Source organism: Microtus oregoni, unplaced genomic scaffold (assembly GCF_018167655.1).
Source record: "Microtus oregoni isolate MIOR12 unplaced genomic scaffold, Mior012 000008F_ref0000371, whole genome shotgun sequence".
Taxonomy (NCBI): domain Eukaryota; kingdom Metazoa; phylum Chordata; class Mammalia; order Rodentia; family Cricetidae; genus Microtus; species Microtus oregoni.
In genome coordinates, this window is record NW_024543067.1 from 36,586,591 (window position 1) to 36,614,508 (window position 27,918).

The 27,918-nt window shown below is 39.8% G+C and overlaps 1 protein-coding gene across 1 annotated transcript; it reads left to right on the forward strand.

The window, feature by feature from the left end:
• Positions 1–4,670: 4,670 nt before the first annotated feature.
• On the forward strand, positions 4,671–27,918 carry Znf317 (zinc finger protein 317). Its single transcript, XM_041656727.1, has 8 exons — positions 4,671–4,838; positions 14,682–14,742; positions 18,895–19,110; positions 20,090–20,183; positions 20,590–20,716; positions 21,607–21,702; positions 22,896–22,978; positions 24,811–27,918. The coding sequence occupies exons 4-8, from the start codon at positions 20,172–20,174 to the stop codon at positions 26,128–26,130; spliced, it is 1,638 nt and encodes a 545-aa protein (XP_041512661.1). The 5' UTR covers positions 4,671–4,838; positions 14,682–14,742; positions 18,895–19,110; positions 20,090–20,171; the 3' UTR covers positions 26,131–27,918.

The window sequence follows — 27,918 nt, forward strand, 5'->3', positions numbered from 1 at the left end:
TCAGTAATCCATAAGGATGACCCCAGCTAAGACCCTAAGCATAGTTGAGGAGGTGCCTGAACTGGCCTTCCCCAGTAATTAGATTGATGACTACCTTAATTGTCACCATAGAACTTTTGTCCACCAATTGATGGATCAGATAGAGAGATCCACAGATAAGCACTGTGTTGAGCTTCCAGACCATTACAAGAGAAGAAGGAACAATAATATGAGCAAAGGGCTCAAGAACAAAATACGGATACCCATAGAAACAGCTGGCCTGAGCTAGTGGGAGCTCACTGACTCTGGATTGACAGTGGGGGAACCTGCATAGGACCAAACTAGGCCCTCTGAATGTGGGTGACAGATGTGTGGTTGGGGCAGTCTTTGCGGCCACTGGCAGTAGGATCAGGATTTATCCCTTGTGCTTGAACTGACTTTCTGGAGCCCATTTTTGAAGAGTTATCTTCTCTGCCATAATATAGAGGGAAGGGCCTCAGTCCTGCCTCAAAACGATGTGTCAGATTTTGTTTTACTACCCATGGGAAGTCTTACCTTCTCTGAGGAGTAGACAGTGGAAGGTGGGAGAAGCAGGAGTAGTGAAGGAATTGGGACTGGGTTAAATATGTAAAATGAGAAAAGATAATTTAAAAATAATTTCATAAAAAAACCAGCTATGTACTTAAAAATGGCATCTTGATACCAACTAGAGACAACTGGAAAGGGGGAACCTCAATTCTGTAATCACCCCTATCAGACTGGTCTGTGGGAATCTGGGGGAACATATTCTTGATTGTAATTGATGTAGGAATGAATATAGGAACATCACTGTACGTGGTGTTACCCCTAAGCTGGTGGTGTTATGCGTTATAAAAATGGCAATTAAACATGAATCCAGAAGCAAGTCTGTAATAGTGTTCTGTTGTCTCTACTGCAGTTTCTGCCTTGAGTTCCTGCCTTGGATTCTCTTTATTTTGTACTATAATTGGTGGACTAAATAACCCAACTTTTGTTGTTGGGTTTTTGTTTGTTTGTTTTGTTTTTTATATCACAGCAATAGAACTCAAACTCAGGGCAGACATTGGTATCAAGATTAGGGTTTTAATCTGACATATTGCTTTTGTTGAGAAAATTGCAGAAGAAAGGGACATTGAATCCTTAAAGTTTAATGATTTATTATGAGGTTTTAAATGATATGAATGTTAATAGTTGTAAGATCATGGAAGCGTGAAAACCAAAGAGTCTTTCAAGGTAGGTTATGTTACATTTTGGAATAAGAATCCTTGGAAGTCAAACTTGGTTTTGCTGGAATAGTCAACTGTGCTTACCTGTGGTTCTAGAGTCAGGTGTGACTAATAAGAGACCAGAATCATTGAGATAAACTCTACAAAGTATTTCCTCAGGGTAAGAACCCAGAAGTTGAGATCTAGGGGGTCAAGGCTGCATCTCCAGATGGCAGTCAAACTTGATGATATGCAAGGTTTTCCTGTACGGTACAGGGTTTATGGAAAACAGCTTAGTCTTGTCATATGGCGGGTTCAAAGTTCTCTGTAACAGCTGTCATGAGTGGACCATGGTGAATGAGTTGCAGTAGAAAATTCAGGATAGAAGGGTCATGGAGAAAAAGAGAAGGCTGTTACCCTGAGGCAAGGTTGGAGTTCCTGAAGAGAGGCTAGGAAGCCACTCACAAAGGTGCAGCCTCATTTAAGTAGAGAGCCTAGGAATTGGAGATGGCAGGTCTATGGGATGGCCATTGAGCATAGTAGCAGGTGTGAAGTGAAGCAAGCCTGAGTCAAGCAGAAAATCTGCATGTGCTGCAGGTGGGAAAGCCAGAGTTGGGGCTACCCAGATCGCTTTCAGTTCAGAAAATTATGGGTGGCTTCTAGATGTCAGACACTGAAAAATTTACACTGATGGTGGTTTTATTGATTTTTTATTGAGGTCTACATTATTCTTTCCTGCCTCTCCCCTCCTCTTCAACCCTCCCCCAAGGTACCCATGCTCCCAATTTACTCAGGTTTTTTTTATTTGTTTGTTTTGTTCTGTGTGTTTGATTGCAATTATGTCCTGGTTTCTCTCCTGGTATAAAAAAATCTATGGCATTTGTTTTGAAATTTGCAAAAATTCACAATGAAAAGATTTCAAGTTATCTTTAAAATACATTGAATTTTTTGGTGCTGGAATTTTAAGAATTATGGCACTTTTTACAATTTTTTCTTATTTTTCTTTTATCAGAAAAGTTTATTTTTCATAAAACATATTCTGAATTCCCCTTTCCCAACTCCTCCCAGATCTTCCCTGCCTCCCCTTCCATCCAAATTAATACACTTTTATTCTCCTGTTAGAAACAGTCAGTTATCTAAAGATTAATAATAAAGATAAAACAAAAACAAATAAACCAGAATAGGACAAGGCAAACCACCAGAAGGAAAAAAAAGCCAAGGAAAAAACACAAGAAACACATATAGACATAGAAACAAACATGTTTGCTTATATAGAAATCCCATAAAAATACAAAACCAGAGAACATAATATATAAACAAAGACCTATAAGAAAAAAAAACTGTCCTGAAAAAGCATTTTGAGACAAAGACCTCCAAAATTACTATTGAGTTTGTTTAGTGTTGCACATCCGCTGATAGGCATGAGACCTGCCTGCCCTTAAGAGGGGTTTGAATCGTCAGTGAGAATTATTTTTTAAAAGTTAAGCTCCATTGGGTTCTCCTTATGTTCTGTTGGGAACTCACCAAGGCCAGCTGGCCTGGGTCTGAAAAAGCCTGGGATAAAACTGGACTCGCTGAACATAGAGGACAATGAGGACTACTGAGAGCTCAAGAACAACGGCAATGGGTTTCTGATCCTACTGCACGTACTGACTTTGTGGGAGCCTAGGCAGTTTGGATGCTCAACTTACTGGACCTAGATGGAGGTGGGGGTTCCTTGGACTTCCCACAGGGCAGGGAACCCTGATTGCTCTTCGGGCTGAGGGGGGGGGGGACTTTATTGGGGGAGAGGAGGGAAATGGGAGGCGGTGGCAGGGAAGAGACAGAAATCTTTAATAAATAAATAAATTAAAAAAAAGAAATCATTTTTTCCTTGGTGTCCTTCATCCACTCTGCATTCTAAATTCTAGTCCTCTTCCACGGTGTTCCTGAGCCCTGAAGGGAAAGATTTGGTATAGTATTATCAGTTAGAACTGAGTGTTCTATGGTCTCTAACCTTATTCTCATTGTTGTCTGTGCTTCTCTGTATTTGTTCCCATATACTGTAGGAAGAAGTTTCTCTGGTGATGGTTGAGCAAGGCACTGACTTATGAATATACCAGAATGTCATTAGGAGTCATTTTATACTATTTTCCTTCAACAGAAAACTAGTTATCAGGTTTTCCCCAGGCCAGAGGCCTATCTTGTTCCTCAAGTTCTTGGCCACCTAAGCAATGTCAAGATGGATTTCCTTATGTAGTGGGCATTCAGTGCCGTCTTATATTGTGTGGTTACTCTCACAAATTCTGTGCCACTACTGCACCAGCACATCTTTCAGGCCAGACTTTGCTGTACATCAAAGGATTTAGAGTTGGGTTGGTGTTTATCTTCTTCCTTTGATAGTGTGCAGACTACCTTCCGGTACCAAGAGCACTAGTCAGTAAGGGTGTAGCCTCTGGGTAGATAGCTGCTTGCCTTTCCCATGTTCAATGACTTGTGTAGGTGTTGTCTTAAAGAATAGAACTTTACAATTAGTTCATAGATACCAACAAATAACTTTGATTTTTTAAAGATTCTCATAGACCCCTAGGGCAAACAGTTATGTTAAATATAATCTATAGCCAGAACTGAAGACTTTGTTTGGTAATGAGAGATGTCCAGTATATTAATTTTTATTAGGAAGCCTCTACTGTGTTAAGTTTCCATATGACACCTCAAATGGTCCTCGGTTTTAGCTGTTCATCTTTTGTTTTTCCAAACTCACGCTTCTCCCTTCCCTCCCAGTTTGAATCTACTGGTCAAAGTCCCCCTCCTTGCCCACTTAGAACATTGTATTCCATTTCTCCTTCTTTTGTGACACTCTCAGTTGTTTCTAGGTCACGGTCACTGGTATTTGATACATAATTTACGTGGACAAATGTGTCTAAGGCACGAGATGTTTTGTATGAACACTGTTTTTGAAATGGACATGTGATAGAATTGCTATTATTTGAAGTTGGGTTTCTATTTCAGCATTTTAGCATGTTTATAAAATATCTTCTAAATAAGGTAGTCTGCCTTTGTGGGTAGAGGTACGGATTATGAGTGAAAATTTGAGTTTGGTGATTGTATACACAATATTCAAAGTTGGAAAAATTACTGCTAACAGGTTGATGATTATAGAAAAAAGAAGCTGAGGACAGACGCATATAGCTCTGGGGCAATTAGAACTTGGTAAAATAGGTCCGATACACACACTCGGCTTGAGCATCCTTTCCATGGCTGTCAAATTTAAGAACTACATTTCCCATAAACCAATTCGATTGCAAGTTTCTTCAATCAATTGGTTTCAAGTGGAGATTTCCCAGTTCCTCTAGACGGCAGGACGCATCAAAGTTGTCGAACTTCATTTCCCAAAATGCATACCGTGAGCTTTTCACGTAATAAAGGACTAATGAAGTTCCGCGAGATTTCGGAGGCGGAACTGAAGTCGGAGCCAGTAACCCAAGGAAGCGATTGACGTAAGACACGTGTGAGAAAGAATGTTTAGGGTTTTCTCCCATGTATATCTCTCGGAACCCTTATGTTCCTCGAAGCGTTAGGGATCTTTTCTGTGAATTTCTAGCTTTTCCTGCCTTAGCTGAGGATACTTCCGCTTCCTGGATTCCACTCAGTCCGGTAAGCACGGGTTTCCATCACTTAACCCTTTAGCTCCCGGAAGCAGAGGTCAGTAGGTATCTGGAATGAGGACACCAGAAACCTTAGGAGGCGCATCCTTTGGTCCCTGTAGCTGGCGACCCAGGAGAATTGGGATTAGAACACTTCCTAGGTGACAAAGGAAGGTTCTGCCGCCCTGGTTTTAAAGCTCTGTAGAGCATGACCCGGCAGTGGTGGTGCATGCCTTTGATCACCACACTCAAGAGGCAGAGGCAGGCGGAGTCTCTGTGAGTTCAAAGCCAACCTGGTCTACAAGAGCGAGTTCCAGGGCAGGCTCCAAAGCTACAGAGAAACCCTGTTTCGATAAAACCAAAGCCAAAACAAACCAACAAAAATTCGTAGAGCAAGGTGTTCAAGAGAGACAGAATGGCAGGAGTTGCTCTTAGCATGGGTTTTCTTTCTAAAACTCGTTAGGATGAGAGCACGCTGTTTTTGTTACTGTTAAACTTGGAGACTGCTTTTTCTATCTTAAATCTTCAATGCGTTTGTTGGGTGACAATCATGCGAATACAGTTACTTGTCATTCGGTTTGATACACTGCCAATTTAACTCAAAAGTTCATTTAATACTGTAGTCACTTATGTTCTCCCTTCAGTTTTCCCCATGTTAGATCCACCCTTTATCCTTTTACAATAGACATGCAAAAAGGTCAACTTTCATACTCAAATTTACACTTAAAATGACAGCAACAAGTATATTCTCTGCAGAGGCCATCTAGCAGGTGACAACAGTATCCATCAACAATAAGCGTGATTGGAGAGGTCAGTGATAGTGGTTGCACAACGATGAATGTATTAGGTGCCAGCTAATTGTACACCTAAATTAAAATAAAATGTTTATTTTATATTATGAAAAATGTGAAAAGGTAACCATTGAGTGACTTTACAAGCTGGACTATGATGGAGGTCATTAAACCTTAAAAGCTCATATGCTCTTGTTATAGTGCATGTCACTCTCCCCTGTAATTAACCATGCTGATTTTACTCTTCTCCAAATACATATTGCACTGTTATGTACTTTCATAAAAATCATGTTGTTCATGCTGATGCAGGTATGCCATTCTTGTAAGTTAGAGATTTCTTAGTATCTTGTCCTCAGCAGGTTGTCTTCATTTTTCAGCAGTGTTGTATCTTATATTTTAAAATGAGATTATAAAATCCAAATACTGGATTTCTATTTCTGAAGTTTGTTGAATCTGTATATAAATCTTCAGAATACTGGCATTTTTATGCAACCTGACTATTAATAACTGAAAACTTTGACCTTGGGAGTCCAATTATATTTTCTTCAAACTGTTGTACTTACTGAATTTAGCATCAACATTGTAGATAAAAGATATTTCTACTACTTTAGTATACTATTTTGGGTGTTATTCATAGATAGTTGTATCATCTGAATAAAATAAGTAGATATGTATGCTTCCTTTGAGTTATGTAGTAATAGGAGCGGCAGGGCTGCGTTCCCAGCACCCCAGCCTCCTGCTCGGCTAGCTTATGCCCGAAATAACAACACACAAACTGTATTCATTTAATTACTGCTTGGCCCATTTCTATCTAGCCTCTTCTAGGCTAATTCTCACATATTAATTTAGCCCATTTCTAATCATCTGTGTTGTGCCTCTAGGTGCGCTTACCGGGAAGATTCTAGCCTATGTCCATCCTGGGTCGGAGCTTCATAGCGTGCGTCTGCCCAGGAGCCAGGAGCATGGCGTCTCTCTCTCTGAGGCGTCTGCTCCCAAGAGGAGAGCTGTGGAGAGATCTGCCTGTCTCTGCCTCCAAATGCTGGAATTAAAGGCGTGTACCACCACAGCCTGGCAGGCCTCAAACTCACAGAGATCCGCCTGCCTCTGCTTCCCAAGTGCTGGGATTAAAGGCGTGCGCTACCACTGCCTGGCCGGCCTCAAACTCACAGAGATCCGCCTGCTCTTGCCTCCCAAGTGCTGGTATCAAAAGCGTGCGCCACCACTGCCCGGCCAAGTCACTTTGTATCAGACCAAATCTGCCACTGTGGCAGCTTTTGTTGCAAAACCGCAGGTACTTGAGCTTCTGCTAATTCAGGCAGTGGGGTTCCACTGCAAAACTTAGCCAAGGCAGGCAGAATGGGCCTGTGTGGCCGAGTATGTCTCGGGCTCGGCACTGGGGCCGGAGTCACGAACTGAAAAACAGCACCCGGGAGGGTGCTGTGTTAGCTAGCGGGCTACCCGCTTGAGTCGGGGGCAAAATAGCCCCACGTTGGGCGCCAAAATGTAACGGCGTAAACGAATGCAGACAGATTGTAACAATATATATATAGTTTAATGTCGAAATAGACTTACAGAACCACCGTTCCAGCAGAGACCAGGAAAGTATAGGCAGACATTAGCCCGAGGCGAACACGCCCCTTAAGGGGTGGGACTTATCCCTACAGAGTTATACATACTTGCTATATTCTGATTTGTCTGGAGATTGGAAATGTCGTTGATGGATTTGTATAGAAAAATCATAGGTGGTCCTGTTTCACTTCTGACTATAAATGAAATGAACTTCTTTGTGCTGGAATTTTTTTACTTCTATGTTTATTTAGGTCAAGGAACTTGTCTTTCTATAGGGGTTTTTCTATATTTTTTTCTGTTCTTTTTTTCACACTGTCTTTCAGGTGTTGATAAATTTAAGTACCTTGACTTAGCTAGTAAAATGATGGTAAGCTGAATGAATGAACAAATAACTGAGTTTTTGTTTGGTTATGTTGTTGTTTTGTTGTTGTTGTTGAAAGAATAGTGAAATTAAGACAAATGACTTTCCAGTGGTACATTGAATTTGTTTAGGTAACTAACTTATTTAGAAAGGACACATTGTCTTGATCTTTGAACTTCAGTGTTTTGTGTATATGTTTTATGGTAACTTTTCCTTTTCTGTTTCAGGCTTATGCCAGTCATTCTCCTAAAATGAGGCAGAGGTTTTTCCTCCTCTAAATCTGGAGTATTTTAAGTAAGAATATCACCATTTATTGTGCATATTGATGCACCTTTATGATTTCAACACGGAGGAGGAAGAAGCAGGAGAATCAGCAGTTCAGGCCCAGTGTAGACTGCATGCATACCTGTAGGCCACCCTGGGCTTCATGAGACCCTGTCTGATAAGAACTGCAAATGGGTCTGGTGAGATGGCTCAGTGGGTCACATCACTTGCAGAGCAGGTCTGCCTGACAACCTGAGTACACACGGCAAATCCCATCACTCCTTAGAGGAAAATGGAAGGCTAAGACAGTAAAATGGGCTAGAAGCACACACACTTGTGTGTGTGTGTCTGTCTGTGTGTGTAGGGGAAGGGTTACAACTGTTCTAGAAAACAGAGCACTGCAGAAATAACAGACAGACCCTTACTTAACAAGGTGAAAGGAGACGACTAACTCCTTTGCTTGTCCTGTGACCTTCATGTGTGTGCCCAGACACACATACACACACTTTTTTGTCTTAAAGTTATAATCTTATTTTGTAGCCTCCCAATCTTCTGCTCCAGTGGCTTGAGTGCTGTGCTGGAGTTAATAGACTTTGCTATCATGCCCAGCTTGGGAAAACTTCATTTTATTAAAGCTGTACTTGAGTTCTGGAGGACTATGTTGCATTCTTGTTTTATATTTTATTATAATAAAAATTTCTTAAGGAAGTTATTATTTCCATAAAATGTTTAAGCTGTGTAATCAAACTTTGTTCACAATCACTTATGTTTTAATGTGTTCTACATATTCCTAATATTAATATACTTAATATTTTATTTTTATTATTATTATTTAAACAGGATCTCACAAATTTATAATCTTCATGGTTCAACTTCTCTCTGTGCTGACATTATAGAGGTGTGTGTACCACTCCTGGTTTAGATACTGTTTTTTTTTTAATTTTTTAAACAAACATTAGAACTTTACTTAGACAATTCATTTTATAGTATGTATTTTCTGTTTTGTAGGTTTCTGAATTTTTGTCTCTTTTTTAATGGGAGGGACAGGGTCTTCGAAGCCCAAGCTTGCCTTGACCTTTTCAGCTAGCTGAGAATGGCTTTGAACTCTCCTGATCCTTCTACCTCAACCTCTCAGTTGCTTCGATTCCACACCTGCTTTGGCTTCATTATTACTTTCTTCCTTTAATGCTTTCATTTTATTTCATTTCCCCTGACTTAACCTAGACAACTGTTACATCCCTCAAAATGGAAATGCTGTTTTGGGGTTTTGTACATTTTGTTTTGTTTTGAGACAGTGTCTTATTTTGAAACTCTGGATGACATAGAACTCACTGTATAGATCAGGTAGGTCTCAAACTCAAAGATGCCTACCAGTCTTTCCCTCCCTGGTGCTACAATTAAAGTTGTGCATGCATCATCACGCTCTGTAAAGTATAGTCTCTTTCATATGTGTGTGTGTACATATATATTTATATTTTATTTCTAAATACGATTATCATATATTATGACTCCTTTGATATGTGGATTAATGTAGTAGCTTCTTCTGAATTTTATTCCTCAACATTTTGATGGAACTATATCTCACTCTTCCCCTTTAGCTCCTGGAACATGGCCTAGATGGCAGCCAGGTATATTGATTTACTGAGAATGCAACTCATATTGTTTTCCCCTAGTCCAGGTCATAACAGAGAGAAAAATGGATTTGAATCATAGTAGAATTGAAGAAATGATAGCATATGGTCTTCTTCATCTTTGTGTATGTTTGCATGCATGAATAGCACTGATTGAAATATGCCCAACAAGGGCAAACTTTAGTAAAAGTGCTGTTCTGTATTTAGTAGTTGCAATTATGTGAATGCCCTGACACTGTTTTGTGCTTGCTTGGTAAACATTATGCCACTAAACTATATCCCCAGATCTAAATTCTACTTTATTGGTTATTTGGGTAAATAAAATATACATGAATATTTTATATATAGAATATGTATCATGTGTTTGTCTTAGGTTTTTCATTGCTGTGAAGAGACACTATGGCCATGGCAATTCTTATAAAGGAAACATTTAATTGCGTTGGCTTGCTTACAGTTTTGGAAATTCAGTCCATTTTCTTCATGGTGGGGAGCATGGTGGTATGCATGCAGATGTAGTACTAGAGGAATAGCTGAGATTCCTACATCTTGCCAGCAACAGGAAGTTGGCTCACAGACTGGGTGGTATCCTGAGTATAGGAAACATCCAAGCCTGCCCCCACAGTGACACACTTCCTTTAACAAGGCCGTACTCACTCCAACAAAGCCACACCTCCTAATATTGCCACTCTCTATTATGGAGGCAAATTATATTGAACCGCCAAAGAATTTATGTAATTTTTTTTCATGTTTTATTCTCATTGTATTGGGCTAAGAAGGGATGTTTGAGTCGTAGTTATAGATTTGTCTAATCTTTCAGACCAGATTAGGATCCAGTCTGAGATCACGGTTCTGCAAGCTTGACAGTAGCTGCAGGAGGCAGGGCTCCTGGGAGAAGGAAGGGAAGCAGGTGTACAGTTGACCATGGAGGGATACTGGAAAATCCTCCACAAAGGCTGCAGGTGGTAAGGCCCACAGTAGGATCTGATAATGAAGGGATGCTGCAGCCTTAGTGGGACTGCTTTCCTCAACTGCCTGTGCATAGGTGTCATTCTTCAGCTCACATCTGAGCAGTCGTGATTGTGAGACTTTATGTGTGTAGATTTTTATATGCATAGGAAACATAATCTCCTAGCAAGCTCCCTTATCTTCTGGCCATTACAATTTTTCTGCCCAATCTTCCTAAATGTTCTCTGAGCCTTAGGTGCAAGAGTCTTTTGTAGATGTATCTATTGGGTCTGGCCTCCGTAAGTTTGTGTCTTATTGGTTGTGGTTTTCTATGGTAGTCTCTGGTTGCAAAGAGAAGTTCTCTTAATGACAGGGAGGACTAGACTTACCTGTAAGTATAAGAATAAATGTTTAGAAGCCAATTAGGGATTATGCTTTTTTTTTCTTTTTAGTGAGGTGGTAGTTACAGGTTCTCCTCCAACATCCATGACTTCACTAGCACTGAGAAGCTAGTTAGGTTTCCAGTACCAGTAACGGTTTCCCTCTAGTGGAGCGAGTCTTACGTTCATTTAGAATGCTATTGGTTACTGTCAGAGTATGCAGCTATTGTACTGTTGCGGCTGCCTTGACCAGCAAGGATGACGCAACACCGGAGCTCTTCTTGCAAGCAGTTTTATTCAGGATCTTTTTTACAATTGTATCTCTCTCTCTTCTCTCCCCGGGCAAGCCTCTCCCAGCCCTTAAGTAGGCCTGGGCTACCAACCCTGGATAGCCACGTGGGCACCGTCCATTGGTCCACGCATACAGGTGATGATCGCAAGAGTCTGGCCTTAGCCAAATAAGGAGTTGTTTGTCAGAGAGCGCTCACTTTCGGGATCCTGGAGGGCCGAAGCCAGCGCCATCTTTAAGGTGCGGCTCCACGCAGCTCTCTACATTGTACCGTTCTGGTCTTGTGGAATATGCGTCATAGCTGAGCAGGACTGTAGGTTGCTTCTCTCCTACCACAATTCTGTACAGTGCAAGCTATCCTGAGGAAAGCACTCAGGTCAGGTCCAATTTAAGGGCCCCTGAACCCTTTGTCTCAAGTGTTTGGGACCTTCAGCAATGGGCTCTTATATTTGGGGAATGTCTTCAACAGCCCTGGTCAACAACCCAAAAGAGGATTTCCCCTTGTCTGGTATTAGGGTTTTGGTTAGTGTAAGTAGGTGCAACATGAAACTGTTTATCAAAATACAAAACAAAACTTGCTGGACTCCCCCAGACAGTGGAGGACAGCACCCAGCTGCCAAAGCTTGTTAGGTTTTATAAGGGTAGATGGCAATGACAAGGGAGAGGTGTTCTTGAAACCTGGCACTGCCAGACAGACAGTACTCTGTCAGACAGTGGTTGTACTGAGAGTTGTAGTCAGGAGCATTCAGCCAACCTTTAAGGGCCTCTGAGAAATACTTTAGGTTTCTGTTTCCTGGCAAAACCAGCTCAGGTTGTAACTGAATCATGGTTATTAACACTACCATTGGGGGACCTGTGACCTTAGGTGGTTTTTGGCTCTTGGAAGGAGCACATTCAGACCAGATGAGAAAAGTGCATTAAAAATGGCTACATTTATTTATACACAGATTATGTTATGTGGACTATTGTTTTTTAAGGTAAACAGTTAATAGTATGATTTCTTGTGGCATTTTCAAACATCATTATTGTTATTTTACCCCGCTTTCTTCATCTTCTGTATTTACCTCCCTCCCTGCTCCCTAACAGCCCCCCTTTCTCATTCTGCCTGTCAAATAGATTGCTTGCATTCTGCTATTCCCTTTTGCCCTCTGCCTACCTTCTTCTGTATTTACCCTTTGCTCTTTCCCTAATTAGATCATTTGTACACTGCTATTTACCTCTCCAATGCTCCCCAACCTCCCTTTCGTGGCAATAGCTTGGTTTTACTTTCCAGGTTCCTTTAGTTACTAGAGGGTATACACTCACATTTGAAGATTTGGAGCTAGGAATGTCCAATGAGAAAGAACATGCGGTTTGTCTTTCTGGGTTTGGGTTTCCTTAATTCAATATAATATTTTCTAGTTCCATCTATTTACTTGTTCATGATTTCATTTTTTTTTTGCTAAATAGTGTTCTGTAGTAGATATGTATGTACCAGTTATATACTCATCAGTTGTGGGACATCTAGGTTGTTTCCATATCCAAGCTATTGTGAATAAAGCAACATTGAACATGACTAAACAGGTATCTGTGGAGTTGGATGTCCACATTTCGGCATATGTCAAGGAGTAGAAAGACTGATCATATGATGAATTCATTTTTAGCTTTTTGAGACTTCTCATTAATTTTCATAGTGACTACACCAGTTTGCAGTCCCACCAACGATGGATGATGGCCCTTTTTTCCTCACACTCCAACAAGAGGCATTTGCATATGAACATCCAGTTTTATAGCACCATTGTTTGAAGACACTTTCTTCAACATACGCTTTTGGAGTGCTTGTCAGATATTAGTGGCTGAAGCTATGTGTGCACATGTTTGTGTCTTTGGTATTGTTCCATTCGTTTACACACCTGATTCGGTGCTATTACTATGACTGTTAGACATAAGATTTGAAATTGCAATCCTAACATTGTTCCTTTTAGTCATCATTGTTTTGGCCATCCTTTCGTGGTTCCATATGAATTTTACAATATTTTTAATTCTTTGAAGAATATTGGAAGGCTTTTGATTGGTATTATATTAATAGCTTTTGATATAATGACCAGTTTCATAATGTTAACTCTACTAATCTATAAGCATAGGGTGTCTTTCCATTTTCTAGTGTCTTTCTATCTCTTTCTTTAGAGGTGTAAAGGCTAGGTTTTTTTCTTAGATTCTTTATTTTCTTTGAGGCTACTGTAAATGGGAGTGTATCCACTGTATCCTCCTCTGTATGTTTTCTGTTCGTGTACAGAAATATATTAATTTGTTCCAATTGATTCTTTATCCTGCCACATTGCTGAATTTGTTTATCTTTTCTAGGAGTTTTCTGGTATAATTTTGGGAATCTCTAATCTATAGTATCATCCTCCACAAATAAGGATAGTGTGACTTCTCCTTCACTATTTATATCACTTATATTTTTTTTCTTGCCTACTCCTCGAGTATTTTGAATACATTATTGAAAAAGAGTGTGGGTAGTGGATATCCCTATCTTGTTCCTGACTTCACTAGAATTGCTTCTAGCTTTTCTCCACTTAAGATGATGTCGCACACTTAAGATGATGGTTGTCATAAATAATTTTTGTTGTTTGTGGTAATTCCTGGGGACTACATTCTCTGGGACTTTTATCATGGAATTTTTTTTTAACATGCCTGTTCTCTATTTGCTCAGATGATCGTGTGATTTTTGTCTTTAAGTCCTTTTTTGTGGCTTATTACATTTCTTTGCTTATAAGCCATCACATAAATTTGAAAGAAGAATGCAGGTTTACATAGGAGAGATTGATTGGAGGGAGAGGAGAAATAATGTAATAACTTCAAAAACCTAATTTTAAATTCTAATATTCAATTACAATTATGCATATCATCAGGGTAACATGATATATAAATATATATGGAATTAATGCTTAAGTTGAACTAAATATTTTTTTCAAACATTTGTAGTCATTGTAAAAATGTCAAAACACTTTCTTCTAGGTTTTGAAATGTGTAATTTTTTATTGCTATCTGTAGTTATTTCTCTGTGCAATAACTTTTAATACTTTAAGTGTTGAGATAAAATAAGTGACTAGAAGTCTAACTCAGTAGGTAAGAACACTGGGTATTACAGAGGACTTTCATTTGGTCTCCAACACCCTTGTGGCAACTTAGAACAGTTCCTCCAGTTCTAGCAGTATGGTTCTGCAAATGACACATGTTTGCATGCAAGCAAAACACTCATACACATGAAAATCAATTAGTCGCCAGGCGGTGGTGGTGCACGCCTGTAATCCCAGCAATTTGGAGGCAGCAGAAGGCGAATCTTTGTGAGTTCAAGGCCAGCCTGGTCTATAAGCACTAGTTTCAGGACAGGCACCAAAACTACACAGAAACCCTGTCTCGGGAAATGAAAAACCAAAACAACAAAAAATGTGTTTTTTTGAGCCTTTTTTTTTTAAAGATGAAATAAAACCAAACTTAGCCCTTATTGTTCAGTTCAGTGGTGGTCCATACATTCACAATAGACTACATTTCCCCATGTAACTTTTGAAGTTTTCTGTAATTTTAAATTGAAATTGGGAATCCCTTAAAGAGTAACTCCTCACTTCCTTTTTTCACAGATCCTGGCAAAAGCATTCTGCTTTTTGACTTCATAAATCAATCTGACTTCATGAGCCTCATGTAAGTGAAATTGCACATCTGCCCTTCTTTGCCTTGCTAATGTCTCTTAATATACTTTTTATGTATGTCATAGAATGTATCAGAACTTTCTTCTTAAAGCTGGTTGATATTTCACACATTTTCTTACTCATATCTGTTGTGTACTCTTGTAAGATGTTTGCTTCTCCTCTGTTTTCCTCTCTATCCCTGCCCTTTCTCTCTCTCTCTTTCTCTCTTCCCTGCCTCTACTTCCTCAGTATCTAAGACTACAAATACCTAAACTCTTCAAGGCTGTTGAAGACAATCTTTATGATTGCATTCTTGGTGTCATATACTTGGTGCTGAATTCATCCTTAAAACGGTGTTTTGTTTTTTTAACTCAAAACCTTTTTTTTTTTTTTTTTTTTTTTTTTTTTTTTTTTTTTTTTTGGTTTTTCGAGACAGGGTTTCTCTGTGGTTTTGGAGCCTGTCCTGGAACTAGCTCTTGTAGACCAGGCTGGTCTCGAACTCACAGAGATCCTCCTGCCTCTGCCTCCCGAGTGCTGGGATTAAAGGCGTGCGCCACCACGGCCCGGCTCAAAACCTTTTTTGGGTCTGTGATAAAAATAAAGGTCAACTTACTTTTCAAAACTTCGAAACAGTGATCATAAAGGTTCCTTAGTATGAATTGCTTTGTGCCCTTATTGAAAATTTGTTTGTTGCCAGGCAATTATGGCGCACACCTTTAATCCCAGCACTCGGGAGGCAGATCTCTGTAAGTGCGAGGGCCAGCCTAGTCTACAGGATAGCCAGGGCTGTTACACAAAGAAACCTTGTCTCATGAAAGAAAAAAAAAGAAAGTCTACATGTGCCAAATTTCTTTCTAGCCCTCTTCTGTTCCTTTGACTTTCCTGTGTTTATACCTTAGTCACTTTCCATATTGTACAAGATGATTGTTGTAAATCTTATTAGTTTTCCTACATCTTAACATTGTTATGAATTTTCTGCAATCTTTTTTAACAGTCATATTTACTATTACCTTTCCCCTACTTTTTTCCATCTTCTGTTGCTCATCTACTGCTGGCTCTGAGGCCTACTCTTAAGAGTGATTTGTTTCTCCAGAGAGACTCCATTAGAGAAAACTAATTTTTCTTATAGAAACAGTTGTCAATTGAAGATAGCTTCTGGGTTAGGAATGGAACTTGTGTCTGCTTTCTTTCTTAATGCTGAGACCCCATCCAACTCAGATCCATATAGGCCCTATGAATGCTACCATAGTCTCTGAGTTCTTATGTGCATTGGTCCTGCTGTGTTTCGAAGGCCTTGTTTCCTTGGTCTCATCCATCCCCTCTGGCACTTGCAGTCTTTTCACCTCCTCTTCCACAGGGTTCCCTCAGTCTTGATGGGAGGATTTGTTAGAGATACCCCATTTAGGATTGGATTTTCCAAAATCTCTCAATTTCTGCACATTGTTTGTCTGTGGATGTGTTTATTTGTTCCTGTCTACAACAAACAGGAAGAAGCTTCTCTGATGATGGCTGAGCAGTCAGTGATCTATGATTAGAACAGAATGTCCTTAAAAGTCATTTTATTGTTACATTCCTTTAGAAGAATAGTATTTGGTGTTCTGTTAGGTCCCTCGCCTGTATAACTTCAGGTTCTGAATCACTTGAGCAGTGTCATGGATGTATCCCCTCTCATGGAGTGGATTTTTAATTCCAATCTATTACTGCTTGGTCACTCCCATAAGTTTTGTACCCCTATTGCGCTAGTACAACTTGCACACAGCACATCATTGTAGATCAAAGGATTAGTAGGTGAGTTGGTGTTTATCTGTCTTACTTGCTAGCATGTAGAATATATCTAATACCATGAACACTAGTCAGTAGGGGTTAAGGCTCTAGTTAGACATCTGCTCAACAACTTCTTGTTTAATGAGTTACTTGGGTGTTGTCCTCAGCAATGGAACCTCACCCTGGATTGTTTAGGTATTTCCATGGGGCCTCTTTGGCCAAAAGTTCAATTACATGTAACCCATTCCCAGCACTAGAGGCTTCATTTGTTGATGAGAGATGTCCAGTTGAGGTTCCATCTGTCAGATTATTTGGTGATTCCTTTTAGATCACCTTCATATTTGTATATATTTTAGATAACTTCTACTGTATTGGGTGACCCTTCAGATGGCCCTTAGTTTTAACTGTCCCTCCTCATATTTCCTCCTTCACACCCTTTCTGCCTCCCCCTCATCATTTGATCCTCCTGTTCTAGACCTACCCCCAATCAGTCCATGGCCATCTATTTTTTTTCCCCGTATTTGGGAAGCTCCATTCCTCCCCATTAGTTCCTGGCTCTGTATCTCATCTCTGTGCTTATGTGGATTTTGGATTATTGCCTGCTTATCAAAGATTTAGCAGTTAATAAATAAGTTTATCCACTTATAAGCATACATACAATATTTGTCTTTTTGAGTCAGGTTTCCTCACTCAGGATGACTTGTTCTAGCTCCATCCATTTACTTGCAAATTTCATTATTTTTTTTTTAACCAGCTGAGAAGTATTCCATAGTGTAAATGTACCATGCTTTCTTTGTCCATTCTTCTGTTGAGGAGCGTCTAGACTGTTTCAGTTTATGGCTTTTAGGAATAGAGCAGAAGTGGATATGGTTAAACACGTGTCTCTCAAGTAGGATGAAGCAACCTTTGGGTATATGCCCAAGAGTAGTATAAGTGAATCTTGAGGTAGATGTATTCTTAGCTTCCCGGGGAACTGCATTGATTTCCATTATAGCTATATAAACTTGCATTCCCACCAGCAATGGATGAATGTTCCACTTACTCCACATCCTCACCAGTATGAGTAGTCATTTGTTTTAGTGATCTTGGCCATTCTGGCTGGTGTATGATGAACTCTCAAAGTTGTATTGATTTGCCTTTCCGTAGTGACGAATAATGCTGAACATTCTTTGAGGGATCCTCAGCCATTTGTGTGCCCTCTTTTGAGAATGGGTACTCTGGGGATCGGTACATTTTTAAATTGGGTTTTTTATTTTCTTGATGTCCAGTTTTCTTTTTTATTTCTTTCTATATTTTAGATATTAGCTCTTTGTCAGAGTATAGTTGGAAAAAATCTTTTCCCGTTTTATGAGCTGCTACTTCCTCCAAATGTTGGTGTTGTTGACCATACAAAAGCTTTTCAGTTTCACAAGGTCTGAGTTATTCATTGTTCTTAATGCTTCTGCTATTGTTATGTTCAGAAAATTTTCCCCTGTGCCAATGAATTCAGAACTATTGTCCACATTCTCTTCCCTCAGATTCAGTCTATCTGGTCATATGTTGTAGTCTTTGATCCATGTGGAGTTAAGTTTTATGCAAGGTGGAAAGTATTTATCTATTTGGATTCTTCTGTATGCAGCCATCCAGTTTGACCAGCACCACTTGGTGAAGATACTATCTTTTCTCCCAAACTGTCTTTCTGGCTTTTTGTTTTGTTTTGTTTGCTTGTTTGTTTGTTTTTGTTTTTTTGTTCTTTTTTTTAATTTATTTATTTATTTATTAAAGATTTCTGTCTCTTCCCCGCCACCGCCTCCCATTTCTCTTCCCCTCCCCCAATCAAGTCCCCCTCCCTCGTTTTTTTTTTTTTTTAAATAAAAAGATCAGGTGTCCATTGGTGTGTGGACTTGTCTCGTTATTAAATGTGATCCCATTTATCATATGTCTGTTTTTATGGCAAACCAAGCTGTTTTATTACTATAGTTTTGTAGTACAATTTGAGAATTGAAAATGATGGTACCTCTAGCAATTACTTTATTATTTAGAATATTTTATATTCAGAATCGTGTGTGTGTATGTGTGTGTGTATAGTAATAAAAGATATTGTTTACCTGATTTCTTTCACAGTCCATTTGTATTTGCCCATAGGAAGAGTTCTGATTTTTGTGTAGTAATTTTGTATTCTGTAACTTTACTGAAAGTGTTTCCTGGTGGAATTTTTAGGATCACATTTATATATAAACCTATCATCTGTGGTTAGAAGTCCTTTAACTCCTTCTTTTCCTGTTTGTATTCCCTTGTTCTCCTTTATTTATATTATTGTTCTAACTAAGACTTCAAGTTCTATATTGAATAGGTATGGAGAGAGTGGCAATCTTGTCTTGTTCCTGATGTTAGTGGAAATGCTTTGAGTTTCTCTATTTAGGTTGATGTTGGCCCACTATTAGACAGCTTATGGGTCAAGAAGAAATGCCAAGAAAAAAATTGAGAGTTCTCACTGAGTAAGAGAGACAGCCTTTGAAGTCACCCAGGGCCCAGCTGTCAGCTTTGAAAAGCAGTGCCTCCTCACATATGCCTGTATTCAGCTGCGGCAGCCCGTGCCCCTAAATGATGGCTGCACTTGGTCTGGCTCCCACATTTGGTAAGTTCAGCAGATGAGCATCTAAGATAGAGCAGCTATGGATATGTAAGCTGTTGATGGTGATGTATGAACTGAATGATGGTAGCATGTCTCTTTTCATGCCTCAGATAGAGGAGCTATGGATATGTAAGCTGTTGATGGTGATGGGTGAGCTGAATGGTGGTAGTATATATGACTGATTATAGGCATGTATGGGTTTGGGACAAAGAAGAGCATGTGTATAGTTCACATATATAATGAAGAAGATAGAGGTGAAAATTGACCTCGTGATCGATTGTTTTGATAAATTTGAGAAAGGCAGTAACTTTACCTTTTGGGATTTCCTCACTCAGAAAATGGGACTATGTAGAGGTTGAATATCCCTAATTTGAAAATCCCAAATCTGAAACTTTGTGAGGATAGCTAGGATGCCACTTGTGAAAAATTCTGGACCTTATCTCAAGTGACAGGTTGCAGTCAAACTAGCTGTGTGGGAAAAGTACCTAAAATGATCTTCAGCTATGTGAGTAACTGTGAAGCATAAATGAATCTTTTGTTAAAACATCTCATCCAAAGATACATCATTATATTTATGGAAAGATGCCAAAACTTAAAAAAAAAAAAGTACCTGAAGTAAAACATGGGCCTAAGCAACTAACTCATGTTCAGGATGCATTGCTGCTTGTGGTTGGGGATCACCAACATCCTCTTCTCTGTCTTTGTTTGTGAATAAGCAGGGGAGTGTATGGGGTGGAGTGGTGTGTGTGTGTGTGTGTGTGTGTGTGTGTGTGTGTGTGTGTGATTTGAGTATGCTTACTAGAAGGCAGAAGAATTTAAAGGATTTTATTTTCTTGCCTTAGTTATATCCTCTCAGGGCTCTGCAGGTAGCCAAGAATCAGAACTTCCTCTTCCTTCAAAATACCATTCTTGTCAGCAGAATTTGGGTTTGTTTGCTTGCCATGCTCCAGAGCCTAATACACCAACTCGTGTTTCTTCTCAGGTACATAAGACCTCAAAGCCCAAGGGTAGGACAAGTACAATTTAGGACACCCAACCATCACCGTTGCATGGATTTCTTTTAGATGCTCATCCAGGTCAGTGAATGCTTGACCAAGGACTAGGACGGTAAGGAAAGTCAGATGGTTGTAATCATTAGGGAAGTTAAAAGGAATGGATTATGTAGCAGGTGTTCCTCTCTTGTTTGCACAGTGCTCAGTATCAATTGTAAGACAGAAAGTAAGTAAAGCTACAAGCTGTTAGCCACCCTAGAGGTGGAAAGCAATTTTCTTCTTGTCAGTTGTACTTGAAGCAGTGAGACAGATTCCGGTCTCCTCAGAGGGAACAGACACTGTCTGGGAGTATTCATCCAATACACATACAGAAACCTTTAGCAGACCATATCTTGATTTCACACATCAAATCTTCCATGCCCATGTTCTGCCTCTGTTGTTTTCCTGGGAGCTGGTTTCTCGCTGACTTCGAATGTATATTATATTCTAGGAGTCTGTGACATTCCAAGATATTGCTGTGGATTTTACTGAGAAAGAGTGGCCCCTGTTGGATTCTTCCCAGAGAAAACTATACAAAGATGTAATGCTGGAGAATTATAGCAATCTGACTTCCCTGGGTAAGACTACCATGTTCACACACCTGTTTAGGGAGAAGATGTTTTACCTAGTACTTGCCTTGACCCAAGACATAGGTGGGGTTTGTAGCAAAGTTAAGAACAAGCAGAACTGGTACCCAACCTTGTAGGTTTCTCTAGTAGGAGGACCTGTCCATTACATTGAGCTTGGAGGTTTTCAAGTATGTGACTGAGTTTAACCATAAATTTCTAAGGTTAGTGGTCCCATTCCTGTTGATGGAGAAGGGTCAATGAGTAAGGGAATTTACTGTATCGTGTTGTGACCTGAGTTCAAGTTCTTAACAGCCATACATAAAGGTGGGTGTCATTGCGGATAACATGTAAAAATTCCACAGATATGGGAAGTGAAGACAAGATAATTGTTAGAGATTATTGGACAACAGCCTAGCTCCAAGTTCAGTAAGAGACCCTTTCTCCAGGGAATGAAGTAGGATGATATATTGGGATGCCCAATGTCCTCATATGGCCTCTGAACATGGACAAGCATACATAAAGAAAAAATAATATATTAAAATTAGCAAAATTTAAAATTGTAAAAATTTATTTTTAAAATTTTTCATTCTTGTTTGGGGTTGTAGTTCAGTGGTAGAATGATTTTCTAGATAATGGCCCATTCCTAACACTTAAAACAACAACAAAAAAAGAAAACCACATTCTTTTGGATGGCAAATGTAGAAGTATGAATGGATTTGGCTTTTATGGAAGATTTTTTTCTGTGTTCCTTAAAAAATGTGACATCATCATTTTGCGGCTCCTAAGTCTGCCATGTCCACCTTCAGAAAACTCTAAAGACCAAATTATTTGCCCTGGTGTAATGGGAGGGTTGTCCTCTGCACAGTCCCCCTTCCATATGTGTCTTTCCTGGTGAGTAGGGTATCAAGTTGGCAAACCCAGCCTCATTTCACACCTGGAGCAAGAAGAGGAGCTGAGGATGGAGGAGAGAAACATTAAATGGGGTGCTTCTCTAGGTGAGTAAACACAAGACACACAGATGTGATTTGGCTATCAGCTCTTCAGTGATTGGAATGGAGGGAATATATTGTTGCTTTCCTGTTTCTGTTAGAAAATCACCTGGAACATTATTTAGTTCACTTATGTATCAATTCAGGAACATGGTGCCATCATCCTGGTACCAGCTGTATTGTATAAAACATGACAGATTGTCTTTGTGTAGCAGGCACAAAGTAACTTAAGGGGAAAAGTTTATTTGGTCACAGTTTTAAGGTTTAGTCCATCATGGCAAGAATCACCTGGCAGCAGTAACTGATGATCCCTTAGTATTTGACTTCTGGAAGTAGAGAGAGATAAATTATGTACTCAGCTCATTTTGTCCTTTTAATTCAATCTGTGCGTCAGCCTCCACCTAGCCTGTGGCATGCTGCTGCCCACATTTAGAGTGTGTCCTCAGTTAAAATTTACTTAGAGTCACTCTCATAGATACACCCAGGGTACGTTTCCATGGTCAGACTAAACCCAGACAAGTTAATAATGAAGATTATCCTTGACAGCGTGGTAGTATGACTGTAGTCAAAACAAATATCCCATTGTGAAATAGGAAGCAAGAGCTAGGAGAGACCAGTGTTGGTGTTATTTAACCGTTTTTCTAGACAGGGTCTCACTGTAGGCCAAATTGGCCTTGAAATCATGATTCTCCCGCCCCAGCCTCCTGAATGCTTGTGTCACATGCATATGTTACCATATCTACCTTTATGAGACAGCCTTCTGTTACAGGACGTCACTAACTTTCTAAGACCAACTTGGTTCCATCTAAGAACAGTGTAATCAGCGGTCTATTACTTCACAATAGGCCCCGCCCCTTTAAAGGTTCTGCAACTTCAATGTCACTGTCCTGAGGCCAACTCTAATACATGGGCCCTTGAACAAATATGTTCAAAACATTAACATGGAAGCACATTTAATAATGCTAATTAGGACATAAGGAAGTGTTCTTTGTCTTACTATCTATCTGTTTCTTTTGACCTGTAGTTTCATCTCTGTGTTCCTTTGAATCTGGCATTATCATTTTATTCATTTTTATGTTCTTCCCTTGTGCCTTGCCTTTCCTGGTATATTGTTAGAATTTACAAAAAAGTCTACGTTTCATTCCTATCATCTTACTTTTTTTGAATGAGCCAGGTTATCCAGTTTTGTTTTCTTTTAGATTCGGGAACTCCATCTCAAATAAAGTGGGCCATTGTTGTGGAAGATATTTTTGGTGAGGAAACATCTAATGGAGTGATATTGGTAAGATTTCCTTAGGATATATCTTTGTCTTTCTTGAGAAGCGCAAGGCAGCCACTAGTCAGCTCACTGAAGAATCAGTCAAGTGACCTACTCTAAAGGAAACAGGAGTTCCACAGTGCCAAGCCACAGTTGTAACTTAGTACTGAGTTCCATTGAGCTGGTTCCACTGAAGTCTCTATAAATAACAAGTTCTAAGAGTGCTTAGTTTCTTTGTATAAAATGTCACTTAGCATAGACTGCATACAACCTGTACGTATCTTAGTATATGTTCTACATTATTGTTAGATTACCTATATCACCTAATACAGTGTGGTATGTAAAATGTGTAAATAACTTTATTACTATATTGTCTAGATAATGACGGAAGTTTATGTGTTCAGTATTAATATAGTTATATTTGTCTTTAAATAGTCTGAGTCTGAGGTTGCCAAAATCTTGATATTGAACTCATTGATACTTAAATGAGACCCACTGAATTGTCAATTTCGGCAGGATCCCAAATCTAGCCCCAGACTTTCTCATTTAGAGTTCAGATAAGTAAATATTTCTATAACGTGTGACGGAGATTAATTTGGTTTTAAGTACTGAACAAAATTTGCTTGCAAAAAAAACTTTATAGGGTACTACACATGAAGCTTTATGCTACAGTAGCCACATTTCCTGCTTTTTTTTAGGATTTTTTCCTTTATTTATTTTTAATTAAAAATTTCCACCTCCTCCCCGCCTCCCATTTCTCTCCCCCTCCCCCGTTCCCCCTTCTCCTCCCTCTCCAGTCTAAAGAGCAGTCAGTGTTCCCTGCCCTGTGGGAAGTCCAAGGTCCTCCCCCCTCCATCCAGGTCTAGGAAGGTGAGCATCCAAACAAACTAGGCTCCCACAAAGTCAGTACAGTAGGATCAAAACCCAGTGCCATTGTCTTGGCTTCTCAGTTAGCCCTCATTGTCCTACATGTTCAGAGTCCGGTTTGATCACATGCTCCATCAGTCCCAGTCCACCTGGCTTTGGTGAGCTCCCATTAGATCAGCCCCACCATCTCAGTGGGTGGGCGCACTACTCGTGGTCCTGACTTCCTTGCTTCTGAGTGAGATAACCCTGCTTTTATTTTTTTAACTAAGATAAGATCTTGTTTAACCCAGGCTAGCTGGGTCCACACAGGTCTTGTGCTTTAGCCTTCTGAATTGGGTTACCATTGAGTGCCGCCACCACTTCAAGCCTCCTTTATCTTTGATAAAGCTCAAATGAAAGAGCAACAATGACATCTTTGGTCATTCGATTTGTGTGGGCACTATTGCTGTGATAAAACACCATGACTGAAAGCATTTGTGAAGGAAAGGGTTATTTAGCTTACACTTCCACATTCATATTCTGTCACTGAAGACCAGAACAGGAACTCAAAACAGGGAGACAGAAACTGGTGGCAGAGGTTATGGAGTGGCACTGCTTACTGGCCTACTCTCCAAGCCTTGCCTAGCCCACTTTTTTAAAGAACCGAAGACCATCAACCCAGGGATGGCACCACTAAAATGGGCAGGCTCTTCTCCATTGATCACTAATTAAGAAAATACCCTACAGTCTTGCCTATAACCCCATCTTATGGAAACAGTTTCTTAACTGAGGTTCCTTCCTCTCAGATGACTTTATAAAACTATTCAACACTGTCACAGTAATATGTTTCTGTTGGTGCTAATTTATTTAAAGAGGCTGGGCCTATAGACTTATGTTAAAGCCCATACTCTATTTACTAGGCCTTTGGTTTAACCATCAGCACCAAAAACATAAAATGAAATAAGCGGTGTTATAAATGCCAAAGTCAGCTCTCATTTCTTAACCAACAGGAAAAATCTCATCTTTTGGAGAAATCATCTGATTTTGCCCATTTACTTGATGTCTTCAGTATTGGCCCTCACTTAAGTCAGCCAATTGGAAAGCCTGTAAGCAAGAGGCCCTGTCACCGCCATAGCTGTGGAGTTACTTTCAAGAAGAGGACTCACCTGCCGCAGCACATGAGCATGTATGATGGGAGAAAAGTGCATGAATGTCACCAGTGCCAGAAAGCCTTCACCACCAGCGCTTCTCTTACAAGGCATCGTAGGATTCACACTGGGGAGAAGCCTTATGAGTGCAGCAACTGTGGCAAAGCCTTCAATGACTCCTCAGCTCTAAGGAGCCACGCAAGAACTCACCTGAAAGAGAAGCCCTTTGACTGCAGTCAGTGTGGTAACGCCTTCCGGACTCCCTCTGCTCTGAAGGTGCACATGAGAGTTCACACTGGTGAAAGACCCTACAAATGCGATGAGTGCGGCAAAGCCTACGGCAGGAGCTGCCACCTCATAGCCCACAAGCGGACACACACTGGGGAGAGGCCCTATGAGTGTCAGGACTGCGGAAAGGCCTTCCAGCACCCCTCCCACCTGAAGGAGCATGTCCGGAACCATACTGGGGAAAAGCCTTATGAGTGTACACAGTGCAACAAAGCCTTCCGATGGAAGTCCAACTTCAATTTGCATAAGAAGAACCACATGGTCGAGAAAAGCTATGAGTGCAAACAATGTGGAAAGTCCTTCAGTGACCTCCTGTCAAGGAGGAAACACATGAGACTTCATATTGTAAAGAAACCAGTTGAGTGTTGCCAGTGTGGGAAAACCTTCCGAAACCAGTCTATCCTGAAGACACACATGAACTCTCACACTGGGGAGAAACCTTATGGCTGTGATTTCTGTGGAAAAGCCTTCAGTGCAAGCTCCAACCTCACTGCACACAGAAAGATCCACACTCAGGAGAGACGCTATGAATGCCCTTCCTGTGGGAAGGTCTTTGGTGATTACCTGTCGCGGAGGAGGCATATGAGCATTCATCTTGTCAAGAAGCATGTGGAATGTCATCAGTGTGGAAAAGCTTTCAGAAACCAATCCACCCTGAAGACTCACATGAGAAGCCACACAGGCGAGAAGCCATATGAATGTGACCATTGTGGGAAAGCCTTCAGCATAGGTTCCAACCTTAATGTACACCGAAGGATTCATACTGGAGAAAAGCCCTATGAATGCCTTGTTTGTGGAAAAACCTTCAGTGACCATTCATCCCTTAGGAGTCATATGAAAACCCACCGGGGAGAGAAGCTCTTTGCCCCATCCATGTGGAAAAGGCTTCAGTGAGTGCTCAGATGTAAAGTAAACCTGACAGGTTTAAGTCACAAATCTTTAATGAACTCTCCCATAAAAAATGCAAAAGGTCACATGGAACTTGGGATAAATCCAGTTTGTGGAAAAATTGAGAAGACTTGACTTGGTATTCAGCACTTGTGATCTCTGTGAGAAAACAGGGAATTGGGAAAATTTTTGTATTGAGTATCAAGAAATTTTCAGCATAGTTCATAATCTGAAACTTATGAGAATTTAGGAGAGACTATTCAACTTGAGCGATAAGTGATAAAAATCAGCAAAAGTTTATGCGCACTCCAGAGTGAATCTTTATCGATACAGTGACTAGGGAAATCTTTCCTCATCTCACATTTGTTCCATGGGTAAGAAATCAGAGTAAAGAGAACAATCTCAGGAGTAAGAAACAGAAAAAGTGAATAAAAAGAGGTGAGCAAACTAGCCAGCCTGTTTATTGTTGGCTCACAAGCAAAATGCTTGTTCTTTTAAAAGGCAAAAGGCATCTGGAAAATATCCTACGTGGCAATGATATACACGCTTTTGTAAAAATCTTTTTCAGGCAGTATTGATTCTCAACCTGGGGCAGTTTTGCTCTTCAGAGCATTTGTCAATATCTGGATAGATTTTTGGTTTGATACTGGGGAGAGAGGTATGACAGGCATATAGAAAGATGACATCAGGATACAACGATATCATTGTATCAAATAGCCTACAAATACACAAAAGTCATCCATGTCAAAGAATTATGTGTAGTACTATGCTATAATCGTGCTGAATTTGAGGCTATCATTCATTCCTCAACTATTATGACCTCTATGAACACTCAGATTTGGAGAAATTTTTGCAGCTTTTTAACAGAAAAAAAAATACAATTCAGTTATTTCTGGAAATGTGTGAGAACATACACTCTGCTAACTCTGTGAAAATGTTAATAGCCATAGTCTCCTTGTGTCTGAATGTAGAATTGTATTTACAAGTCTTTCATAATGACAACATAATGATCTTTTTATTTTTAAAGTTACAATCTTCTGAATAACTCTTAGGCTCCTTTACATATTATATGTAGATACTATTTTCTTTAGGAAACTTAACCTGATTTAGAACTCTGTTATGTTATGTACTGGGTAATGTGGGTATTTTTGGTACCTGTGTCAAATGCATTGTGATTAAAGCGCGACTTTCTGTCAGAAAGGGTAACAGAATTCTAATTGCTTCCCCGGTATGCATTTTAAACTCCCATAGCAGAAGAATCACAGTTTTATTTGATGAGTAAATGGTGCTACTTTAAAAAATCTTTTGCAGTTTTTCTTGCAACTAGTACTTTCTACATTCTTTTTTGTTTGGTTTGGTTTGGTTTTTTTTTGTTTTTGTTTTTAAGACAGGGTTTCTCTGTAGCTTTGGAGACTGTCCTAGAACTCACTCTTGTAGACTAGGCTGGTTTCAAACTCACAGAGATCTGTCTACCCCCCAAGTGCTGGGGTTAAAGGCATGCGCCACCACCACCCGGCAATATTCTCTACATTATATGACCCTGAACATTGATAAACAGAGGTCTTTAGCTTTCTGAGAAAAAGATCTTGGAGAAAAAAAAAAAGTCTGATTTTTTTTTTTTAATTCTTTGTATGACCCGGAAGATAAAAACTACAGTCTAAAGAGGACATTCTAGAAAAGTCACAGTAATCCCAATCTGTACTGTGACTTCTGAAAGACTTTACAGTGGTGCTCAATTTATTGTACCTAGACTTTCTATTACCTGAGAAAACAATAAAATTCATTACAAGTTTA